The sequence below is a fragment of the Chroicocephalus ridibundus genome, chromosome 2 (assembly GCF_963924245.1).
Source record: "Chroicocephalus ridibundus chromosome 2, bChrRid1.1, whole genome shotgun sequence".
NCBI classification, from domain to species: Eukaryota; Metazoa; Chordata; class Aves; order Charadriiformes; family Laridae; genus Chroicocephalus; species Chroicocephalus ridibundus.
Window position 1 is genome coordinate 33,966,746 of NC_086285.1, and position 19,907 is coordinate 33,986,652.

At 36.8% G+C, this 19,907-nt stretch overlaps 1 protein-coding gene across 14 annotated transcripts in view; it reads left to right on the top strand.

Moving 5' to 3' along the window:
* Positions 1-19,907, top strand: part of HDAC9 (histone deacetylase 9) — a 487,213-nt gene that overhangs the window by 415,387 nt on the left and 51,919 nt on the right. For all 14 annotated transcript variants that reach the window (XR_010069838.1, XM_063324965.1, XM_063324968.1 and 11 more), the window contains one exon: positions 9,659-9,777. Coding sequence is in view for 13 of the 14 variants with exons in the window: in XM_063324965.1 (XP_063181035.1) it covers positions 9,659-9,777 (119 nt within the window). In the remaining variant the exon portion in view is untranslated. The remainder of the gene's footprint in view (positions 1-9,658; positions 9,778-19,907) is intronic.

Consider the following 19,907-nt stretch of genomic DNA (forward strand, 5'->3'; position numbering starts at 1 on the left):
GAATACCTTGTAAGACCTGAAAAATAAGATTAGACATATGATCAGTTTTCTGAAGAAATTACTTCAGAGGAATAGTGACAACATAACATATAATAAAATCATAGTGGCTATCCAGAAACTTGTGAAATTCCTATTTGATGGTAAGACAGAAAACCACACACACAGAAAATACCTTTAAAAGTTGTTATGAGTATATGGAAAGAAATACAAGGCCAAGCAAGAACGCATTTGCAAGGGAGAATATCTAGAGACCTCTGAGAAAAAAATTAAGACAGCTTCATGTACTTTGTATTCACAACCATGTTGATGAATACAGCATGTGACAAATTATGTTTTTGCAAATGGCCATGACCTTGATGAATAATTTGATTTCTAGAAAATGTTTGTTTTCTTTTCATTTAAAAGGAACGAAAAAAAATCCCCTTCTGGGCAAAATGCGCTTTTCAGAAATTTAGCAAATTTTGTGGTAAAAGTATTTTTTCCAAGAGATTTCTATATCTTTTATCCACTCAACCTATTACTCCCATGAAAAACGCAGCCCCTCCAATTCACCTCCTTAGGCATTTTTTAATAAGATTTACCCTCCCTTCTTCCCCACACCTCACTTTTCCAAGAATTGAAAGCTACTTTAAACTTCTCTAGCAATCACTTCAGTGGGGACATAAGCAGATTGTTAACATTGCATTGCAAACTGAGCTGTTGTACAATCAATAGCAGTAAATTTTAGGGAGTGTATTTTCCTTATTCCTGCTGTTTGTCAAACTGTATGCTATATGACCAAACTGGAAAACTTTTCTAAAGTTCTTTCATGAAGGAGAAGGGTAGATTTTGGACCTAGAGACAAACTTAATACTCCAGAGTCCTCTTCTCCTTTCAATTAATTCAGAACACCACCATGTCCTTCTTTTCCCCAATTCCACCATTCCATGGAGTGTAAGTAAAACAGGTGCTACACTCTCCTTTATCTTATGCTGTTCTTAGATTGCTAAGTAATTTTAAAAGCGTCAAGTACTCTAAAAAGAGACTGAAAGATAAAATATTCTCAAAATAGTGTACTTTTTCATAGACATACTGAATTCCTCGGACAGAGTACCATGCTATCATTCATTTTGTGAACACTACCAATACAACACATTGCGGCGAGTTTTATCTCTGTATTTAACTATTTCTGATATTATAACACTTACTTTTGTCTTCTTAGGAGCAGCGTTGTTACTGTGTAATAAGATTTACTGGAAGCAGTGAACTGTTTTAGTAGTGTTATTAGTTTATTATATTAACATTTTGGGCCAAGTCCACTGAATTTTATGATAAAATACTTTTCAAAGAAATTACTTAGTAGAAAGGCAAACTTGGTAGTTATTTTGTTGTAGAAAATACTGTAGTGTACTGTAGGCTTGATAGAAATTGAATATTTTTTCTAAGCAGCCATGCAAATTTTAAAATAGAGAACTTAAAATACTCCCAAATGTTATTATTATATTTAGGGCAGAAACACTTATCTTTTTTTTTCCCCTCATAAAATAAAGTAATAACAAGATATGGGCACCAAATTGATTTTTCTGATAGGAACATGTTACACCATGAAAACTAAATGCGATCATAAATAACACTTGAGGGTAAAATTTGGCAGTGTACATGCATGTGTTAGTACCATTTCCCATACATGCTAGAATGGCTCTGAATGAAAAATAATTCACTTAAAATGGTGAGATTCCATATTTATTGCATTTTACTTTCTCAGAGTTGGTGATACTATTTTAAGTCATGCTGTGTTTTATTTTAAGTGCCATCTTTGCAAATTAAACCTCTGTTTCCTCCTTCTCGTATATCATCTTCAGTTGTATAGCTCTTGGAAGCCACATCAGTCCTTTAGCTACCAGCTGGAACTTAGTAAATAAGCTTTATTTATGTTGCACAAGATGGCATGGTACCAACCAGCTTTATTTGAGATCTGAAAAATAAATAAAAGGTAAAAAGATAGTAAATTTTTCTTTCATCATGCCAGTGCTTCCACAAATAAGACTCTAAAAAGACAGAGGAAGATTTAATAAAAAATGCAGATTTTTTTACTCAGTCACTTCTCAGGGTAAAAGTATTCTGTAAGGAAATATCCTGATATTGCTTGTGCTATCTTGGCCTGTATTTCCATTGAAAGCTTTTTATTTGCCTGCTGGACAGCTGGAAATCTTTGATACTTCCAAGGTAACCTCTTCTTCCAACATATAATCATTTGAGAGATACATAGACTTATTTACTATAAATTTTAGCCAATCCCTTTACCTAATAACACTGAACTGAATTTACTCAGTTCTGAATATGGATGTGAATGTACATTGTGCATGTGTATACTCATTTGCCCATGTTTCTAGAAGTTGAATAATTTCATTTGACAATAGTATTAATTTTGAAGTAAATTCTGAAAAACACAAAGTAATATTTTTCTTATACTTTTCATGTTTGTTAAGTTTTTCTATTTCTTTTTCTGTAGATCAAATGTAGAAGAGTCCTTATAATTACATTGAAACCATCTTTCTAAAAATGGAAGGATCAGCAGATATTGTAGTCAGTATTTCTTATGCTTTTGAGTGCTTAAGATGTTGCAATTCCAGCTGTAATAGAATTTAGGAAACTTGCATGCAGAATGCCAAAATAATTATTCATTTTAAAAGGAACCCACAAATAACGGTCTTAGGCTCTGAAAATGTCTTCAAAAGCCAAAAAAAAAAAAATAAAGCACTGTTGGTAGTTCTAAAACTTTTCATTTTCATTCAGTGGCACTTCAATACTCCTACAATTATAACATTTGAAATTACTAATTTGGGTGCATCCCTGGAAGACCTTGACTCTTTAAATGCTTTGGCACGTGCATAAATTTAATACCATATGTAAATCCCAGCAAAATGACTGGGATTTACAGTAGTGAGGATTTTGTATCGATGTGATACCTTTTGTGCCTTAAAGAATAAAAAGTTTTATTTTGCATCTACAGAAAGAAAATAAGGTAACTATAAAATGAAAGTAAGGACAAGAATATTGACTGTGCTTATAAAAAATAGAGAAGAAATAAAATTATTAAAAAGATATAAAATGAAAACGTATAAGGATAAAAGAAATTATATAAAAAGAAAGGCTATAAAGATAAAACTCATATGAAAATATAACTTAGAAGCTCACACAGATAAAATCTGTGGGATTTAGGCATAGCGTGGAGGATAGGTGCAGGACAAAGCTGATGGTCATGTCAGCAAGGAGTTTTGGGGAAATATTCTCATGTTTGGCCTTGGTAAACTTGGGCTGGCAGTAGACCTGGCATAAAGAAATGTCATGAAGGTAAACCAAAATTTTTGTGGGAGACACTAGTATAAACTCAATTAAGACGGAGAAAAAAAAATAATTACTCAATAGTTGCACAGAAATGCTATGTAGGTTTCTGTGAGGATAGACATTACTTGATATTGTGTTACATTAAAACATATGTGCAAACAACACATAAAAATAATATCTACCATAAGTTACACGTACCTATTGGGACAATCTTTATAATACTTTCTGTTTTATTCATATCAGGGCGCATTCAGCAACATACTTAAACTTATGTAATTTTCAGGTGGGACAACATAGTGATTGTTTGGAAGAATATTTTATTTGCAGGATGTGAAACTGAGAAACTGTAGGTAGACCTACATTCTTTCAAACGAGAGACTGGATCTCCATTTGGTGGCAAAACCCCCACTCTAATAGCACTAATGCATTGTATATGTATTTCTGGCAAAATACAGGTCTGGTATAACTGAATAAATGACAGTGTTTTATAGTGTTTTCTTCTAGTTGAAGTAGAGGACTTAGAGTCTTCTGCATTTTCTTTCAAGGTTTTTCCAGGGACAACTGAGTAATTTATTCAAGTCTTTTACCAGCTTTTAGTTTTAGCTGATTCATCTGTGAAGTGGGTACAAGAAATGCTTGCTTTAGAGGACTATGCAATCAGAAACAGCTATACTGATTTATACCAGCTGAAGATATGAGCCTTTCCATTTATTAATGTTCTGAAAGTACTTTGAGATCACTGGATGAAAACACTGGAGGATTTTAGGGAAAGAGCAAATAATTTATGTTACTGAGCCATTCCAATCTGCAGCTTTAGAACAGTGTGGATTTTTTTTTCTCAGTTACATAAATTACTGTCCTGGGCTGGTATTCCTGCTTGTTTCCTTTTCAAATTACCAACACAGCAAAAGAAATGGAGCTATTTGCATCAGCTTAACTTTCTTTGGAGATTTCCAGCTCTATGTGATGGTACTTGCAGAGTCATTTCTGGGTTGGGTACTTCTCTTCTGGGAGAACAAATGTTTGGGAGCATCCTAACCATGTGCTTTAAATGTACAAAAATAGAATGGAAGAATAAAAGGAACAGAGTCCCTTGGTAGAGTCTCTTTAATGTCTTGCATCTGACGTTCAGATTGGTGGGGAGGGGAGGATCACATGCCTGATGTTTTCTCTAGGACTGCACCCAACTGGAAGCCATCCCTTGGCTTCGCTGCAGACAGCAGCATACCCAAATGGAACATATTAATTCTTTGGGGAAATCTCCTTAGTGGGACAAAAAGGAATCTTTGCAGCTTCCCAGACACATGCTCTGTTCCCAGTACCATCAGACTTAAAGAAGGATCTGCGCTACCTTGGGCTGGAGGACACAGTTTCATTGTAACTGCAAGGTTTAGCATAGATAAATAACTCCTGTGATCCAGCTGCTGAAGCTTCCAGGCTTTGACATGTTTATTAAGAAAAATGTGAGAGAAAAGAAAGAAAGTCAGCCATGCAAGATGCCACTGTACCTCTGCTGTCATCATTAGGTGAATACGGTATACCAAATATTTATGCTTCTATATGATTCAGGATCACAGAAAATAAATACCTATTTTACGTGTTTTATTTTTGTTGGAGGAGAGAGTAGAGGAGAGTGTGAGTCATACTGGAAGAATAAAATTCACTTCTCTTCTGACAAAAAATATTCATTTAATTGGAGAAGCATTAACTTCTGTTTGCTGATAACCCCTACAGCCTAACCGGCTTCAAGCAGGAAGGTAACGGCCTGCCAGTCCCCAGTCCATACCTATCTGGTGACCTAAGGTCAGAAGTGAAATCATATTTCTTACTCCTGCTGCGGGTAAGATAATAACTGTTCCTACCTAGGTCTGAGTGCAGGCTGCGTATGCACCCTTGCAAAGGATTTCTGATGAGCAGAGTTTTGACCCTTCGCACCGTAACAAATCCTGCCAGCTGCAGTCTGACTTCTGAGCACAGGGTTGGTCTGAGGAATTTGGGAAGGTTAACATGAATATCTGTTAGTGTATGACCAATGCTCGTTGTATGCTTTAAAAAAAAAAGAGGCATATTTTCTGTTATGATCTGATTCAGAGGATTCTGTTCTTAGGCAGTTAAGAAGGGAAGTGCTGTGGTTGTGTAGCTCCCGAGGAGGCAGTCGATGGATGATTTCATTCTTACACCTTTCTGTGCCCTCCGGAGTGTGGATGAGATGGAAAAGGAGCAAGATACAGGGTCTGATGAATCTCTGCTCCAAAGAGACAGTGAAGGGTCAGGAGCTGTCCCTGCCTTTCAAATGTCCTCACTCTCCTGAGGTAGGAGAAGACTGATTATGTGGGAAAAGTGAGCTTCACATTGCTTTTGGGTTAAAAAAAGGGATGGAATCTAGTGGTCTGTGTAGGCTTTCTTTAAAGCTGCCAACCTCGAAACATTTTTCTAAAGACAGTTATTCAAGGATAATGAAGGTGCTGAAGCCTGAGAGGTGGCAAGTGCTAAAGGGTTTAATTTATGTCCCAGTGAAATGTAGGCCATATTTAAAAATGAATGTATATGGTTCCTTATAGCCCTTCATAAGACAGGAAAATATCTGTCAATTTTTGTGAAGGAATTCACAAGGAGTTCATGCCAAAGCAAGATAAAGATTAGAGAGGTCCTGCCTTCACAAAGTCCAAACCAAAATGCTATGATGACTTCCAGACACTAAGCTGCTCTTCTCTGAGTAGAGATCTCATAGTAGTTATTCAAAAGAGAAGCAACCTTAAATACCTGTTGGTTAATGGAGAGGAAAACTGGATTAGAGATTTAGGAACTAGATGTCTATATGGTTCTCTCTGCAATTGAGAGACTGGTGGCTGTCATCTTTTTTAGAGACGAAATAGTAGTCTTGGCTGCTGTAACAAGGACCACAAACACCCTGAGATGTTTTAGTGAAGAATCAAGCTTGCTATCCTAGTATACAGATTATATTTTCAACAATGTCTTTTTTAAAGAAAAGACCTTAGAGTTTATGTTCCGTATTAAATCAAGAACGGTGTAAGATGGATGAGCTCAGACATTCCAAGTCCCTCAACGTTATGGGGGATGAAAGAGAAATGAACAATGACACAGGTCTTATGGGCGCATAGGTTAGCTCTTCTGGTATGTAGCATGCAGGGTGGCAGCAGCAAAGTGCTGTCATGATTTGTGAGACTGTATTATAGCAAAAGTAAAGTGCTATTCTTCTGGTGAAATTTAATAGACACTGTGTACATTTTTAAAATAAAAAATTCTTTCTTTCAAAAAAAACCCTCTTAGGTCTTATTTTAGTCATGCGAATTCAGGTAATACCAAAAGCAGCAACAGAACAGTGAATTCTAAATGCTGGCTCCAGTTATTATCCTTATAGCCTTCTCCTTCCTTTAGCTGAGATTCCTATATATCATTTCTGTATAGATTTATGAATATGCTACTATTTCCTGTTCAGTACTGTTAAATATGGTGTGAATAGCTATTCCTGGTGCTTTGTGTTGAAAGACATTTCTTTCAGTATTTAATAATTTTACTAATATTACCCAGTGCGGCCGGCAGTTTTCATGTCAGACATATTTATTTGACAAAAATTTTGAAGAAACTGTGGCTAAACAATTTTTGCTGCTTCTAAGAATGAGATTAAGGGTCAAATGCATTGTTTTGCCCAAGTTATAAAAAAATGTGCTGACATCTTTATGCTTTTGAGCAAGGTCTTGAAATGTGGTAGAAGTGTGGTAGATTTTCCCAGTGTTCCAAATTATAAGACACTCAAAAATCTCATTCTGTGTTAGCCTGGTTAAGTTTGTTAGTGCTCAGCAACTTGAGTTTCCAGAGCTTCTGTCTGCACTGAACACACTCCATCCTCTGACTCCTGAGCATTGTCTATGCTGTTCACTGTGGTGCTGCCACTTTATCTGACATGAAGAAATAAAAAGCACAGGCTGGCTTGAATTTGAGGAAATGTGAATGGAGAGGAGGAGGGCAAAAGCTCAAGTGGCTGCAGATAGGGAGGGTTCTTCATAGGATCCCTCCTTCTTTCAGTGCATAAGATATATGGTGCTATGGGGACAGATCAAGATTGCATGTCAGCCACAGCCCTCATCACTAATCGGGATCCGTGCCACATGTGTTGCAGATATGGGAAAATTTGGAAAGTATGTGTTTCTTCAGACAATGAACGTATAATTAGAGTATCAGAAGGTATGTACATAAGAAAGATAAGACGTGGTTGCATAGGAGTTCTTTATTCCTGATATTGTTCCCTAACTTTGGGGAGATTAACCTGCAAAAATGTTCAGTCACTGTAGTGTCTAATGTAATTATTCATATGTGTACTTTGTGTGTTATTTAGTTATGCCTCATGGAACTGTAGGAAAAAGACCTAGAAAAGAAGTAATCTGACCTCCTGCCTCAAGGCCATGCCAGTTTGAACCTGTAACAAGCTTGATGGATATTTGTTTATAAAAAAACTCAAAGAGATGGAGAGACTGCAATTTTATTAAACATTTTATTGAAATCATTATCTGGCTTTACTATTAAAAAGTTTTTTTCCAGTGTCTGAACTACAGCTTTCCTGCTGCAACTACTTCATGTCCTATCCACAGTGGAATTGCAGAACAGGTTATTCGTTTTCTCTTGCAACAACCACTTAAATATTCTTGGATTTTTACCATATTTACTCTCATATCATGGGAATCAAATAATTATAATTCTATCATTTTATCCACTTAGGTCACATTTTTTAGAATTCTTTTCTTTCCTGTTGGTCTCTCAAGTTGGTCTAGGTCCTTCTTGAAGTGCAATGCTCAACACTGGAATCCGTTCTTCAGCAAAGGCCTATGAATGATATGTTAAAAAAAAAGAATTTTTCTCAAATTATATCACTTTGCCTGTGGACCTTTTTGGCGCAATTTCAGAAAAAACTACCAGAAAAATGAAATTGTCTCCATCGGGGTTTTTTCTAATGTAAAATGATATTCATTGAAGTGCTGTATGTCCTCTCAAAGACTTTTTACTTAGTCTGAATTCTCCTTTTTTCTGAATAAACAGTAAAAGAAACATTTTCCTAATATTAAAATTACCTTTGAGGAAATCAAAACAAAATAAAGTTTATACAACATAGATCAAAAATTAAACTAAAGAAAAACCTAAACAGATCAAAAACTAAAGAAAAACATAAAGAGTTGTTAAAATATTATTAGTATGCTTTTTTCCCCCACAGAAACCTTAATATTTCAACAAAAACATGATCTCTGTGGCCTAAATTGGTTAAACAATAAATAAATAAAAATTAAACTAAGACAAATAGTATTACACATGGGCAAAATTGATCTTCAGATTTTGACCAGTGTAGACCAATTGGGATTTCCTTGAGCTAATATATTTGGAATAGAAAATTAATTTGTGTTTCTGCCTTTTTAACATTAGGGATGCCCCCCTGAATTAGCACAGTCATTATAGGCTCAGAATTTGTCGCACTAGTGTAAAAGCCATCCTGACGCCTTCCCTTTGGAAAGTCAGCCTGAAAGAAGGCACCTGTGAATGCAGAATGTTGGGTCTTATCTTCTCCTTCGACACATCTTTAATGCTTTGAATTTTGAGAAGAGTGAAAACAGAGAGACAAAATACCCTCATGGAAGTTTGTCAAGGAAGGGGTTAAAAAAGTGGAATCTTTGTGACTCTGAAGGGTTGAATTATCTTCCTGACACCAGCAGGGGTTGCTGTCACTAGTTTGTGGTTGTCACATTCCTGTTATGCTTGACCTTGGAAAGGCTTGACAACATAGTCTGGATTTGATTAAGGGAATTTCATGTTTTTCCTTTGCTAGAGTCACCCCCCACCTCGACAAACATTTAAAAATGTTAAGAAGAAAAAAAAAAAGTTTGGAAAGCAAACATTTTCCCAAAAGAAATTTATAGTTCAAATTTACACCAAGTTCGCACTAACTGGAGCAGTCCGGGTTTCCACTCAGGCTTTGAGTGCTCTCTGTAAACCATTAGTCACTTCCCTGGAAGAGGCAGCTTTTTATAGGCAGCAGGATAAAACAGGCACAGATGTGTGTGTAATATTAGAGGCTTTCACATGTACCTGCATTTTTTTTTTCAAAATCATAGAAAAGAAAAAGAGTGGCTATAGAAAGAAATTAATTGAATCCTTGGACCTTTTTTTTGTTTTGGGCAGCTACCGTGAAGACTGGTTTAATTAAAAGAAAATATGTTTTTGATGTACAAAATCTAATGTTGTGGATTTTTGAGATTGTGGCAACTTATATCATGAGGATCGAAGTTCTTTCAATTCTAATAGGTTGGTTTTTTTCACTCTACAGGACCGTGATTATGCCAGCTGCCAATGAGTTTGATCCAGAAATTGTCCTGGTGTCAGCGGGATTCGATGCCGTGGAAGGCCACGACCCTCCGCTGGGCGGGTACAAAGTCACAGCTAAATGTAGGTATTGTCAAAAGGTGTATATTTCTTAGTTGGTATTTTTTCCTAGCTAGGAACCCTATTTTAAGTGCAGCTTACATCCATATTTCTATCTTGTGATACGACACCCGTGTCACTGAGTGCAGGGACTGTCCGTCAGTTAATACCCAGAGATGTCTGTGGAGCTGCGGCTCTCACCCAGCTCGCGGGCAGGGTGGAAATGAACATGTTAGCATTTCTGGCTCACTCCTTTCTGTTCCTTTTGGCATTTTTGTCTTGGATTTTTAAAGTATTACTTTTCTGGCATTCAAATAACATTTTAGAGGTTTCATGCTTTTCAATGGGCCCCATTTTCCAAATGCTGGAGTAAGTTCTTTCTCTTTAAATATATATTGGAGATTTTAGACTTTGGAGACCTAAATCCAATCTCATATTGCTCTTTTGTTATTGTAATCTTTTCAGCTTGATGGCATTAATCCTGAATTACATCAGTGTTCATGGAGGCCAAAGTTTTCTAAAAGGCTACTCTGTTGGGTTGCAATGTTTGGATGTCCATTTCAGTCCTCCAAAATGTGTGTTCATGGCAGAGATTTAATACTTTCTGAAAGACAGGTCTTTCTGAGGTGTCTCATATGTAGCACTCCAAAGTCACTAGCTCTTACTGGATATTGTGGCCAAAAGGATTCTGCGCCTGGGATGTTAAGCAAAGCTGGGTAATGCAGTAACGCTCTGTACAGCAATGTGCACTGTAACATCACTATACATAGATTGCTTTCATGAGACGACACAAAATGGTTTTCTAATTCAATAGTGTTAAAAATGTTCTTCAGTATACGTTTCAAGAATGTCTCAAGAAACACCGTAATAACATTTAATTAGTTATTAAATATGGATCTCTGCTGCTAATGACAAATGCCTTGGGAAATGACTGGAGAAGTCAATGATACTTAATGGCATTTAACAGACTGCACAAATGTACTCCAGCTCAGAGGATTTTGTCCTTCTGACCTCTGCCTTTTGGTACCAGTAGAACAAAGTTAGTTGTTACCTCAGGAGGAGCAGGGGAGAGACAAGTATTTTTTATTTTCATTCTAACTGCAACGTTGCACAGGTTCCCCTGAATATCAAGGGCAGAAGAAGAGGTAGACCGACTATTCACAGTGGCACACTGTGGGGAGCGAGAATGCAGAGAACAGTGCAAGGGATGCCCAAAAACACTCACACAGGTGATAATGCACAAGCGGATTGGAAAGGGAACATCCCTGTGGCTGCGAATAAGACGTATTGAGTTTTAGCACAGTTTTTCAGGTTAATGCGGTGGTTGTGCTAGAGAGGAAAGAAAGGTAGCGGCCTGTATGCATGTTTGAGTAGCGCTTAACTATGTGTTACGATTTTTGGTAAAACGTTGAGCATGAAAAAAGACCTTTGTAAGAGGTTTGCTCACTGTTTTTTTCCTGGTCAGGGGCACCATTTCATGAGCTTATGTGGTAGGGAGGTGAGCTTCCAAGCGATATAAAATAGATGTTGAAATAGATGTTGAAATTGTTGAGAGGCAATGTAAATTCATCTGTATTTAAAAACCGAGAATGCATTCTATATGTCCCTTCAGTATGCATAATGCTCTAGTATGGTGCTCTGGCACACATGATGTGCTGGCATAGCAGCTTCAACAACTTACCTGGAAACTGCAATAACATTTGTATTTTCCTCGCAGGATAGACTGAATTTCACCCTGACAGCAAAGAAAAAATGTTTGATATTGCAATCTATATTAATTTTTATTCATGAATGAATTAACTCTCCGTAACTTTTTTTAGAAACCAAAATCATAGTACATTTTTTAATATAATAGCCTGCACATCCACAAGTTGCACATATGTCTGTAAGCAAAAAAAAGGTGATTTACAGTAGGTGGTTCTTGTTTAAATTAAAGGAAAAGCCAAGATAGACCCAGATAATGATCATGCACCTGAGGGATGAATAAAGCCTTTTGTACAGAGCCAAAGGAATTTATTATTTCCCCAAAACAAAATTCTCCACATACCACCATACCATTTTAGAACATAGCATACTATACGTGGTATGTAGAAAAATGAACAGTCTATTAAAAAAAAAAGTCAAAAGAGAAACATTCATATTAAAGATTAAAAATAGATACTCATGCAAATTTTTAATATAATTAGTTTGTAATAATTAGAAATTATGCCCAAAATAAGCAAATGCAAAGTAAAATTTAACGTGTAAATATTCTTTCTTTATAAATCTTTAGCACTTTGTGTACACTTAATACATTGAATTTTCTGATTTCTATGACCGAATGCAAACTTTACACATATAAATTAGGAAGACATTAACATCAAAAGAGAGAAGATGGGTCCTTAGGTACTAACCTTGCTGTTAAAGAGAGTTAGGGAGACACTGGACCCTTGATAAGGAATTATTTATGTCCTTCCTTCAGAGTACAGTCAAAGAGAAAAAATTAGAATGGATTAACCAATAAGCATTCGCAAGTCATAAAGTAAAAACCATAGGATGAAGATAACAGATTGGACTAATTGCAGCCTAGGAGTGACCATATAGCAGGTATTTACATGCAGAAAAAATTGGCCTACTAAATCTACACAGTTTCAGAGGTGTAAATTATAACCTGCTTTAACCCAGTATTTTAATTTTTTGCTATATCAATTTATAATCTGATTTACTGAGGAGATGCCATTTCTGACTAGTAAACAAACATATCAGCAACAAAATAGTCATACATATTTTTGCAGCTGGATGTAGGATGGTAAAAGGCCAACTGAGATCAGTGATGACAGCAGAGCTAGGAGATGTCTCACTTGCCTAATTTACTTCCAGTCCCATTAAGTAAAGAAATCACTAATGGTCTTTTTTTTCCACTGAGAAAAGGAGATAGTATTTAAAAAAGACCAGAAGGGAAGTTTGAATCTTTCCTTTCTTATTGCACTTTTCAAATCACTTTCTCTAAGTAAATCTTTTTCTCCAACTGCCTTTGCAATTCATCACTGTCTGTTGATTTCTTGAGGAGAAAGGTTTTCACTGAACTAATGAATATTTAACTAGCTTTTACCTGCTCCCAAAACAGATTTTTTCTGATAAGCGTTTTCTTATCTTCTGATAAGATATCTCCACTCACAAACTTTGCCTTGCCTGTGTCCTTATGCTATAACTGCACCAAGTTTAACATCAAAAAGGAAAGGAAAGAAAAGAAAGTGAAGCACATGGCACATCAAACCTTTTTGGTAGCCCCATTGGCCCAAGGTCTTGCATCAGTTATAGGTGCCAACTCCTGCTCAGGAGCTTCTCTAACTTCTGGTAGGCTTTGGCTCAGCTTGTCAGGAATATTCAGTAACTTACCTCAGATTTTACTTTCTATGGCCCCTCTCTTATGATTCAAGCTTAACTTCATTAGCCAAAATAGCAGAATATTTTTTGTATTGCCAAGTCCATCTTTAGTATTGGCATAGCTCTGTCCATGTTGCTTGGTTAAACTGATTCCCCAAGCTGTGTGGTGAAGGTGGATGCAGCAGCTGGACCTCTCTCATGCAACACTGTCTTATGCAGAGTAACTATTGATGTCGCTGTGATTTCTCTGTTTATATCACGGACTACAAAGATGCTTTAATTTTACTGGAAAGTATAATTGGAGAAGAGGAAAACATGCCTCAGTTCCTGACTAGCCTAATATTCCCTTTTTAGTACTAGAAAAGTATTATTTTTTCAAGAAAGTACCAGATAAAATATCAGCAGAATATATTAAATATTATAAAAACATAGTTGCATCAAATCCACTTTTTGTACTGGAGTAGTAAAAATTGTATTGACAATAAAATATAAGAAAAATAATAGGGGAAGAAATAAAGGGGATAAAGGAGTTTTATATTTAGAATAGTTAGGTGATGCCTGAAGAGTATGAATTTACTCTTCCATTTTATCCTGATGATGCTTAGGTGGAACTATTGAAGATAGAGCTGATAAATTTTGTGCTTTATTTTATAGATAATTTTTACAACCTCTGCTAAAATGTACTGAATTATCACACCATTTGAATTCTGTACAGTGAACAGGCCTGAAAAAGAGCTGCCAGATCTGATCATAAATTTGCAAGTTGTTACATCCTGTAAGAACACTGTTTTTAAATTTAGCTCTGCTGACTGAAGTTCTCCCTGTAACATTATCCCAAGGCGAAGTACTTTCTCTTTGTTTTATAGAGCAGCCCTTAGAATAATGCTTGCATTAAAGTCACTGAGATCACTTTACTGTTCAAGTAAATATTGTACATAATTGCTCATTAAATGGTGACCATTCCGTAAAAAGAATAAAGTAAATAGAGAAGTGTCAAGCAAGAATGAAGTGGTTTTTTCAGGGTACTTATCTTCCTGAAGCACTGCATTTGTTAAGGGCTCTGATGATTTACTGGAGATTTCCTGTTGTTTTACTCTCTTATTCCAAGATGCTATTTGACACCAGAGTGCAAAATAAGATCAGCAATTAGCAATAGGAAAAGATACCACTGCAGGCATTTAAAGAATAAATTATATTTTTTCAGTTTGAATACCTGTCTACTGTTATGCCAAATTTGTGATGCAAGGTTGATGCAGTGTGTAGAACGTAACTGACTCTAAGCAAGCTGATTTGAAAGCTTTAAAGTTTTTATTTGAGAAAATTGAAATACGTCCCTTAACTTAGTAAAAGCTGTATTATGCTGTGACACACTCCATTCAAGTGGGACCAATGAAAAAAGTGCTAAAGCTATGAGCAGTGTCCCTCCTGATGAGCTCTTGGCAGGTAGGGCTTGAAGGACTTCACTGTAACAATGCACAATCTGTCTGATTAATCACCGCAGAGGAAAAAACTAATACTCTAAACAGATTATTTCCAAAGGATATGTCAACCTACATGGTAGAAATTAGTGTGTAAAAAGGGCTGCTGACTTACAGGTCTTCTGTCAAGGAATGTCTTCTCATGGCTGGAGCTGGTACTTGTCAGAATACACGTAGACCGACCAGGTTGAACTCTGGTGCCTGTCCTGTTGATTTCTGCTTTGCTCTTGACATTTCAGTTCCAACTTCTCACAGGGGGTAATGATTTTTGATAACAAGGTCTCTGCATGCAGCGTACAACACTATAAAAAGGTAAAATACCTAGCATCTGGGGACAAGCAAATTCAGAAGTAATGTGCACAGTTTTAATAATGAAATGACTGATCACTGAAACAAATGATCCAGCATGGAGTATTTGCCATCACTGGAAAGCTTTAAATGAGACTTATAAATAGATGGCTTACAACATCCTTACAAATAGGTATGCCATAGCACACTCAGACATTAGAGGCTTCATGCAAAAATCACTTAATGAAATTTCTCTTCAATGACCAGTGTTTTCTTGAGTCTTCACAATTGTCCTATAGTATCTTGGAATTTTTTTCAGTTTCCCACTACATGCCATGCATAGTGTATATGTTAGAATACATGCCATGCATAGTATATATGTTAGAAACAGACCAAAGGAAAATTCTAGAACTGCGTATCACTGAATTCAAATGTAGAACTGATCTGGGTCTAAGTCTGGTACTTCAGATATGTTTCAGAGAAAAGGTTTCCTATGTGCCAGCCTCACTATTTCAAAAATATTTTATGTGACTATTCTGAGTATATCAAGTACTGCAAATGATATCCATGTTTGTTGATTTTTTTCCTGGAAGCGTGTAATTTCTAAAAGAGTCCCCAAATAATATATATCTACTGGACAGTACCTGGGACCGACTGTGAGTTATTTAGGGTAGAGTGATTGTAAAGTCTTTTGGGAGGGACTACGTTTTCTTGTGACTGTCTGAAAGACTTTCCTGACACTTGACTCCGAAAAAAAGTCCTGGCTGGGACTACTGGGGTTAATGTAATAGGTAAATGTTAAAGACAGGTAGACAGAAAGAGTCCATGTGAGTTGACAGCTGACTAAACAGAATAGTAGTTTTGACTTGGTAGCTGTTTAAAGAGAATTCAAGTCTCTAAAAATAGCATTGCAGGCTTTTATGATGCCATGCCTAATTTCTTCTCTTCACAAGCAAGAAAGTGTTTTTGACTCAACTATCAGCACAAGAAGCTTTGCTCTTGGAGAGTCTGGCACTAACTGCTTCAGAGTACAGCTGCAGTAGATGGTGAGAATTGCTCCAACAGCTCATTGCTGTAAAAAACAGTGGTTGCATGCCCCTTCCCCTTCTGAATTGTCCATTACTTACCTTGCAATGGCTCTGGTACTTGTCTTTACAGATACTTTACAGATCTCTCTGTAAACACATGCAGCCTTAACTCATCAAGCCATCAGAAAACTTAATCAACCAAAACAGTGGAGAGATTTCTGTTGGGCTGTGAAGCTGAATCAGATTATGGAGGGACCAATGTGTGCCACACTTCCACTGCTAGTGGGAGACGGGGGCAGGGGCAGTAGAAAAAGTAAGAGGTGGAGTAGGATACCTTTTGGTAGCAGAAAGCTGTTAAATTAACACAGTTGCCACAGCTGCCTTCTTGTCTGAATTCTTCTGAGTTCAGAGATTTGATTTTGGTTAACATAATTTGGTTATCTTTGCGGTACTGGAGGTGATAAGATGGTTATCCCACAGGATAGATCTTGAGCTTTTGACTCAGAGCTAAAAGCATTGGAGGTGGGGTGCAGCAATGACCATTCATACAGTTTTTCACAGGGTATTCTCCTGATTCATATCAGAAATTTTCCTTTTGCTCCTTTTGTCTCTTGGAAACTACAGGGCACACAGTGACCGTCAGCAAGAAGACATAGCATTAAGATTTTGCTTCCAGTCGTTCACTTTGGAAAGCAAAGTTTGCATTTTCTCTAGAGTGATTTTTTGAATACTAATTGAATTGTTGCTTGGCACAATACAAAAGGCATCAGAATAGATGACAGGTTCATTGGTGACCTACCCTCAGACATGAGTATTTTCATAGGATTTACTGGGAGAAGGAAAGCATTTTGATTTTTTTTTCTTCCTAGCCCACAGCAGTTGTTGCCATAGCATCTCCTTTGGCTTGGGCATGGCCATTGGATCGCCCAGCCTCCCAAGTCAGATTATGTTGCATTTAGCCCTGCATTTGTACTCCAAATATCAGTGAATTATTTGCCAGTGACTCCAGGATCCAGTACATTATTGACATTTTCACTACATTTACATTTATGAATATGAAATGTAGAAAATTCCAGAAATCCTGTTCTGGGAGGAATAGTAGTCTATTGGCTCCTGTGGAAATTGAGCAGAGGTTGGAATTCACTGTATATAATTAGCATCCCCTCTAGGACATAGCATAGTAAAAGGCCAAGGTGAAGATATAAGAGGATAAGTCCACCCCTTTTTTTTCCATATTTCCATTTAAAGAAGGGATTAATGCTTGGAGAAATACAGAAAAAAATATGATCAGACAATTCTAATGTTAGATTGAATAATTTGCCTTCACATGCTGTCAAGTAAGCATGTGTCAATGGCTTGGACTATGGATTTGAACCAAGAGAAACAGAAATAGATTGGTGAACAATTCACCTCATTTACTGAGACCAGGGAAATCTTCGTCTTCAGACTTTAGGGCACTCAAGTCTAACTGAACACAAATCTAAAGCACATCGGAAGGATTCAGAAATCTTACCAGTGATTTTGTTGTTGACCAGTGTTTTCAATGACTGTCTGGTTAACTGGTGTGCCTTCCAGACGGGGTCTACCTAAGAAAGAAGTGAGAGCAATTAGGAATACTAATAAATAAGCACAGATTTGACCTGCTCTTTCACTTAGACTTTCTTTCTGTAAATCAGCCAGGAGAGATTTCCATTTTCCACTCCTGCTCCTGCCCTGCAAACAGAAGATGTGTCTGCTGGACAGTGAACTAACTCATGCAAGTGAAAAACCACCTGTATACTATGTTCCAGATATACAATGCTGATCCATCTGCAGAATGCATCAGGTGCCAGTTCCTTGATTTAGGGCAGTTACTGGGGACAGGGTGGAGGATAGATTACAATGGAAAAAAAGGAGATCTACAGAACCACTAGGAATTATTTTCCCTTTTTGTTCATCTTCTCTTATCTCTTCACCTACCTCTTGTTATTTTTTCTTTCATGCTACAGTAGTGACATTGGCTAATGACAATAGCTGATGTGAGGGGTGCAAAAAAGATAAAACTGGTGGCATCTTCTTCTCTCAGTTTTGAAATTTGAACTTATGAAATCTTTTTCCTTATTGAAACCAAAAGGCTGTCACTCAGTAGAAGAAAGAAAAGGAAAAATAATTTTTTTGCTTAGGCAGTATTAAACTTGTCAGTTTACAATTTAAATACAGCAAATTAAATATAAGTTTTTAGGGCCATTTTGAAACTAATGGAGCTTGACACAGTGTTCAGCAACTTGCATGTGCCTTTCACAGGATTGGGTCCTGAGAGAAAATTGTTGAAAGACATCTCCAAATGTGGATTTCTCCATAACAAAGTGTCTGATCTTTTATAGCATCGTTGCATTGGGAATTAGGCTTGTCTTTGGGAATTTGTAAAGCCTTTAGTGGAAGAGCATGATTTATGTCTTAGAATTTAACTATTCTCTGTAATAAATAGAAATGTGCCACAAGTATTTACTTGGTTGCGCCATGGGAAAATTTTTAACATATTGTTCACAGCTTCAGAATGCTATAAAAGAAGACATGTAATTTGCAGACCGGACTATCCTTTGTGATTTCTAACCAATATATTTGATTAATATCTTTCAAAAGAGACACCAGCCAAAATGTTTACATCTCATTAGGCAGAGAAGAAGGGAGCACACACAATTTTGATTATGAGCTTGGATGGTTCATTTCTTTGGGCTTCACATCCCTACTACTTAAGGCAGACTGTAACTTTAAGATGTTATCTTTTGCCTGCGCAAATAAACAGCCAGTTATGCTTTTTATGGTGGGTAGTTCTCAAACCAACAGGGGATTAGGAGATATTAGCTGGAGTTTGTGGTTCCCTGCTGAACTATCACGGGGTCCATGGATTCCTGTCCTGAATATTTCACAGAGCAAACACCTCTTATCTGGGGTGATATTCTCACACTGGCCTCTTGGCCATGGACTTCAAAAGCTGATCACAGGGAGGGCTAGAGAGGCAATAACCCTTAATATAACAGTCTCTCCTGATAGGGACAGACAGGGTAAAGGTAAGGCGTCTCTGAAGTTTGCTCTTGTGTATTTAGCCCCATGCGGTGATAAGGGGCCATCTGTTTTTTTGGTCTGCAAACTCATCTTTTTCACACTATCCCAGTATCAAGTACACTTCTGTTCTGACTGGTATCAGCACCAGCAATTCTTCACTGATCTGAGGAGATTTTCTTGGTATTTTTAGCTTTGATCCCAGGCAATTGTCTTCATTGCCGTTGTGTTGGGTTTTTTTACCCAAGGAAACATACGAAAGTTTTAAAAATTAAGTTCAACGTGCTACTGTCTCAAAGAAAAGAAGTTATTAAAATAGGACTTATAACAGGTATGTTAACTTTTTGTGGGTAAAGGGAAATGAGTGCCATCACCCATGTGATTAAACTCTAAACATCAATTCATAGCAGCAGCTTCAGAAAGTCACGTATTACACGACCCCGCACAGGATACTTGCACCTTGATTAATTGTTCAAATAGAATATCAGTACTACTAATTCTAGAAGTTAAAAAAACATTGCTTCAGACCTTAAAAATATTGTAAAAGCTATTAAAATACTACGCAGATTTATTTTGTTGTGGAGGTTCCAGAACACACTTCTTTCATATTTTAAGCTTTTCCCTGCAGCCATTTCTTTATCAGCTGAAAAGTGAGATTCCATTGCAATATTATGATTATAACAGCTTTAATGCAAACACTTAATACCATGAAATCTGCAATAAAATGGTGCAAGTTGCCAACACTGGCACATTTAGAAAAAAAAAATCCCTTTTTTTCCCCCAGCATTTTAATTACCTTTGTTTGTTGTTTTGGGGAGTGGTGGTGATGGTTTTTTTAAGGAAATTGTTCTTGCTTACACCAACTAATTGCCATAAAGTTGCTGGGAATGCAAGAATGTAGGTCCTAATCCACAAGATTTTACTCACTTAGAGCAGTCCTGTTGATTGAGAC